The 5,274-nt window shown below is 28.1% G+C and overlaps 1 protein-coding gene across 1 annotated transcript; it reads left to right on the top strand.

Annotated features, from left to right (window-relative positions):
* The first annotated feature begins 2,664 nt into the window (after nt 1-2,664).
* On the top strand, nt 2,665-4,517 carry LOC120270004 (pirin-like protein). The gene is made up of 7 exons (XM_039277013.1): nt 2,665-2,939; nt 3,032-3,081; nt 3,165-3,203; nt 3,287-3,315; nt 3,404-3,466; nt 3,571-3,674; nt 3,755-4,517. Exons 1-7 carry the CDS (start codon nt 2,704-2,706, stop codon nt 4,248-4,250), a joined length of 1,017 nt encoding a protein of 338 aa, XP_039132947.1. The 5' UTR covers nt 2,665-2,703; the 3' UTR covers nt 4,251-4,517.
* Nucleotides 4,518-5,274: the final 757 nt, after the last annotated feature.

Genomic DNA, 5,274 nt, shown 5'->3' with positions numbered 1-5,274 from the left:
CTATTAACATTAACATATCTAAGATCAACTAATGGTTGGAAGTTCTTCTATTCAATCCTTTTTCTTCAATAGATTTTTTCTAATTAAAATTTTATATGAAACCACTAAATTAACATTAAAAAATTTACAATGTGAAATTAATTCTATTTTAAGGAAAATATTTCATTTAGAATCATAAAAAAAATAACTTATAGAAAAGACATACATGTCTGAACATGAAGAAAAATAAATTTTATAAACTATATATTTATTTTAAAATATTAATATTGTTTTGAAGTTGATTATTTTTGTAATATTTTAACATTGCCTAGTTTTGACAAAGGAGGGATTTAAGATAATCATAAAAAATAGAGAGTGGAGAAATACTTCCCCATAAATTTCAAATAACATTTTAAATTATAGGCGGCCAAAAGAAAAAAAGAAACAATTGAAGGGAAAACATGAGTAAGTTAAGGAACATAAATTTTTATTTTAATTTGTGTTATTGGCATGTATATTTAATCCAGAATTTTATTTTGTTTTTGTATTTTAAATTTTTTGTGCTTCTTATAATTTTAACCTTTTAATTAAATATCTAAAATATCTCTAGCACCAACAGACAGCAGTGGCAAAGAGCAAAGGATATTAGGCACAAGTGCATGGCACAGACACAAATGAGCGAAGAGCGTTTTGGTGAAAGTATGATATTGCAAGAGTGAATTGGCAACTGAGAGATATAAGATAGAAGTAATTTTATAATTTTAATTTAATTTAAATTTAAAAATTTTTTAAAAATAAAAGATATTTTGAGGGTCTAATAAATTTGAAGGATTTTGAAGAAACTCAAAGATTTTGATTTATTTTCTTAAGAAAATTGGTAAGGTAACTACTCACAAGTGATAGGTCAAGAATTGAAGACGAATTATTATAAAAAAAAAATAACAATAAAAATAAAAACCTTCTTCTGTATAATATTTTTAAAAAAATAAAATAAAAAATTAATGCCGACGCAAATCTCCATAAAATGAATACATATAAAATCCAAAGAGAGGAGGCATGCTTCATGCAGATCTCATCCCTTAAATTATTAGACTTTAAATTTAATACGAAATTATTATCATAATCAATTTGCTTAAAAGGCACATCATCACACCCATCATCAACCCTTAAAATTTAGAAATTTTTTGTTACTTTCCACCCCTTGCAAAACACTGAAATTACTTGCCCTTTCGTCACTTCTCCTGTCAAATATCACAAGCTACTACCATTTTTTTAATTTTTTTTTTTTTATGTTTTAATTATAGATAAAATAACTTATATATCTTTGATTTTGTTGGAAATAAGTGATCGTTAGTTGTTACTATGATTTTTAGTCAATAATTATCTTAATCTGATTAGTTCATTATTTGAGAGTATTTTTATATTACCTTGATTATAGTAGAGATTATGGATGGTTGTTACTATCTTTTTTATTTTTGAGTAAAGTGGATAAACCACAAATTTATTGAAGAAGAAACAGGTAAACAAGCAAACAAACAAACATTGAAAAAAAAACATAAAAACACTACAGAAGCTAGTAGCTCTCACCAGGGGGTGAAGCACACTTAAAAGAAAGGAAGAAACAAGCGGTAATACAAACCAAGGAAAAAAAACAGTTAGACTGACGAAGTCCTCTAGTGTCTCTGACCAAACTGTCTGAAATAGACAACTACTCCTATTTGGCTCGTGAATCATATTGGCTGTAGTGGATGAAACTCTAACGCTCATGAAATCCAAGGAGCGCTTAATTTTTTAACCTTGGTTCTTGTTATCTATTTATTTGATGGTAGAAGATATATTTAATATACGAGAGAATAAACAATTCTCCCTTTTCTTTAGCTTTCATCTTACACGAGGTCTTTGTTTTATTTTGTAACAGATTTATATTATTTTTTTTTTATAATGCATAGATATTATATATATGATTAGTTTTAATAGATAAATTGTGTTGCTAAATAAAAATTGAAATTATTCACATATTATATATATAATGTTATATACCATTAAATTTTTATATAAATAAAATTATAAAAATGAAATTAAAAGAAGAGGTGGTATGAAGGACCAAAAAAAATTAAAGGATTAAAACTAAATTTCAAAACAAAACTTTTAATTTATTTAAATAAAATCTAAATTTCATTTATTTATTTTTTAACAAACAAAGTATTATAAAGGAAAGATATGAATTTTAAAAAGTTAAATAAGGAAAGAGATAAAATGATTAAATATTAAATTAAAAAAATCAATATCTTATTATTTCTAATTTTAAAATGTTAGTTAAAGAGAGGTATAGAATTAATTGAGCACCAAATTAAAAAAAAAAAATCAAATTAAAGATATAGATTATAGAAGTGCCCACATCATGATGACACAAGGATGACATCACCATCTTGGTTCCAATCCAAACTTTGTTTCTCTCTCTTACTTTCACAAGTCTCATTCCTTACCAAGTTTGCAAATGCAATCTTCTTGCCTTCCAGAATATCAAAGAAAAGGTTGTTACTAAATTGGTTTTTATTTAAATTAATTCCCCAACCAAATAATAATATTAATAATGAATCCCCCTAAATTGGTTTTTATTTAAATTAATTCCCCAACCAAATAATAATATTAATAATGAATCCCCAACCTTGAGATATGAAATAAAATAAAATAAAATAAATAAAAAATAAAGGTAAATGAGACATGACCCTCCTCTATAAATTCTCCCTCTCCCTGTTTAGATTTCCACCAATCAAAAACATAAAAACTTCTTGTTGTTGTGTTGTTGCAAAGAGAGCAAATTTCTCAACAATCATGTCTTGTGGGGGGAATCAAAATCAACAACAAGGGTTTGAGATGCCAAGGTATGTTGTCAAGAAGGTTCTTGCCAAACCTCAACAAGAAGGTGTTGGTGCCATTGTTAGAAGAAGCATTGGAAGGTATTTTTGTTTTTGTTTTTTCCATTTTTGATTAATTTTATGGATTTTTTTTTTTATTGTCTTTGATTTGATTTGGAATTGGTTTTGTTTAGGAGTGAATTGAGAAGTTTGGATCCTTTTCTTATGTTGGATGAGTTTTCAGGTTTGTTCTTGATCTTGTCTTGCTTTGCATTCAGATTAATCATCTCATTTTTTCTTATGAATCTTTTGTTTTATTGTTTTTAGTTTCTCCTCCTGCTGGATTTCCTGATCATCCACACAGAGGTTTGTTGATTTAATATTGTTATATATATTAATATCAATGTTCTTGTTCATCTTCAATGATTTGATTTTTTCTTTTTCTGTAGGATTTGAAACTGTCACATATATGCTTCAGGTAAAAGAATGATGGATTTGATTTTGTATTGCAAGAACATTAACATGAACTCTTTCAATGAATTATTACCATTGTTATAATTCTTCAGGGAGCTTTCACTCACCAAGATTTTTCCGGCCATAAAGGAACAATTAACGCCGGGGATTTACAGGTGCATATTTCCCTTGAATAAAACCAATGCAATGTTCTATTTTTTCGTATTCATGTTCATTTTGTCATATATTTGTGTTCCTTATGCTTGTTTTTCATATTCAGTGGATGACGGCAGGCCGTGGTATCATTCACTCTGAAATGCCGGCCGGCGAAGGTGTGCACAAAGGCTTGCAACTCTGGATCAATCTTTCTTCCAAAGACAAAATGTAATTCAATTCTGTACTCAAAATCAGCTCAAATTCAATTCATTCATTAACTCATTGTAATATGTATTTACTTACTAAAGGATCGAACCTCGATACCAAGAACTACAAAGCAAGGACATAAGCAGAGTAGAAAAGGATGGAGTAGAAGTACGAATCATCGCCGGAGAATCATTTGGAGTCCGGTCACCGGTATACACAAGAACACCAACAATGTATTTAGACTTCACAATGAAACCAGGATCACAACTTCAACAACAAATCCCTGGAACATGGAATGCATTTGTGTATGTGATTGAAGGAGAAGGTGTGTTTGGTGTGCCGAATTCATCGGCAGCGTCTTCAATTGCAACAAGCCATTATGTTCTTGTGCTTAGCCATGGAGATGGTCTTAGTGTATACAATAAGGGAACAAAGGCATTGAGGTTTGTCTTAATTGGAGGGCAACCATTGAATGAGCCAGTGGTTCAGTATGGACCTTTTGTGATGAATACACAGGATGAGATTGAACAAACCATTGAGGACTATCACTTGTGTAGGAATGGCTTTGAGAAGGCCATGCAATGGAAGTCTCAATGAAATGTGGGCTTGGATTACTTTGATTTGAAGGGAATTTTTAGTATTACTTTTATATTGTTTAAAGTTGTTTAAGTGTTTATGGTTTTGAGATTAATGTTATTTTTTTCCTTTAGTTTATTTTTTTGAATTTTTTTGTTTTGTTGTTGTTGTTGTTGTTGATGATGTATGTTGTTGTTGTGGGGTGGTGTTGATGGTAGTGGTGGGTCTTTTGTTGAATCAATTGTGCACACGAAAAAGAGAGGGTGAAATGGAAGCACTTGTAAGCAATGTGGTGGGCCATCTGATATTTTGGATATTATTATCTACATGTTGTTTTCATTTGTTAATTCATAGTCAAAGAACATCAAAAGTTTTTTTTTTTAATTTATTTTTTAAGGGAAGTTTATTGCCATGAGATATAATAAAACCTTTTTCCCCTTCTTATGATACTACTATAATTAAGGGTACCTTGGTTATGAAAATTGTGTGGTTATGAGAATTGTGAATAGGTAGACTCAAGATTAAATCCCTGGATACTATTATAATATTGTACATAAATACTGTTTATGATTCCCATAAAATAGGATTCTAATTGCCTAGGTGGTTGGTTAAGTCACCAAACTATAATTAAAGGTGACTTAAAAAATAAGGCTATTATAAGTTTATAACAGTTATTTTAGGCATTCATAATTATAAACTTTAAAATATTAATTTAAATATTAATTTAAAAAAAAAAATTATAGTTTTACAATTTTGGAAGATTTCCAATAATTATTTATAATAAATTGAGATCATATAATTTTCAGTTACTTTTTAAATTTTAGAATAATAAATTAAAGTATTAAATATTCTAATTTCTTAATCTATTCTATATCTTCTTTTACGAACTTTTTAAAATTTCCATTTTTATCTCCTTCTCCTTTTTTGGCTTATTTCAAAACGTGCATTTCCCCCATGACTAATTTAACATTTATTTTTAATTATAAATTAAGAGTTTTAAAACTTTTTATTATTTATCATTTTTATTTTATTCTCTAGATTTTTC

This window comes from Dioscorea cayenensis, chromosome 10 (genome assembly GCF_009730915.1).
Source record: "Dioscorea cayenensis subsp. rotundata cultivar TDr96_F1 chromosome 10, TDr96_F1_v2_PseudoChromosome.rev07_lg8_w22 25.fasta, whole genome shotgun sequence".
Taxonomy (NCBI): Eukaryota; Viridiplantae; Streptophyta; class Magnoliopsida; order Dioscoreales; family Dioscoreaceae; genus Dioscorea; species Dioscorea cayenensis.
This window is presented reverse-complemented; position numbering and strand designations above follow the sequence as displayed.

Excerpts from the sequence above, each read along its gene's own strand:
- LOC120270004 (XM_039277013.1), top strand. The coding sequence starts at position 2,704 with ATGACCCTCCTCTATAAATTCTCCCTCTCCCTGTTTAGATTTCCACCA. Across the intron at positions 3,204-3,286 it reads TCCTGATCATCCACACAGAG|GATTTGAAACTGTCACATAT; the intron begins GTTTGTTGATTT and ends CTTTTTCTGTAG. Across the intron at positions 3,316-3,403 it reads CTGTCACATATATGCTTCAG|GGAGCTTTCACTCACCAAGA; the intron begins GTAAAAGAATGA and ends ATAATTCTTCAG.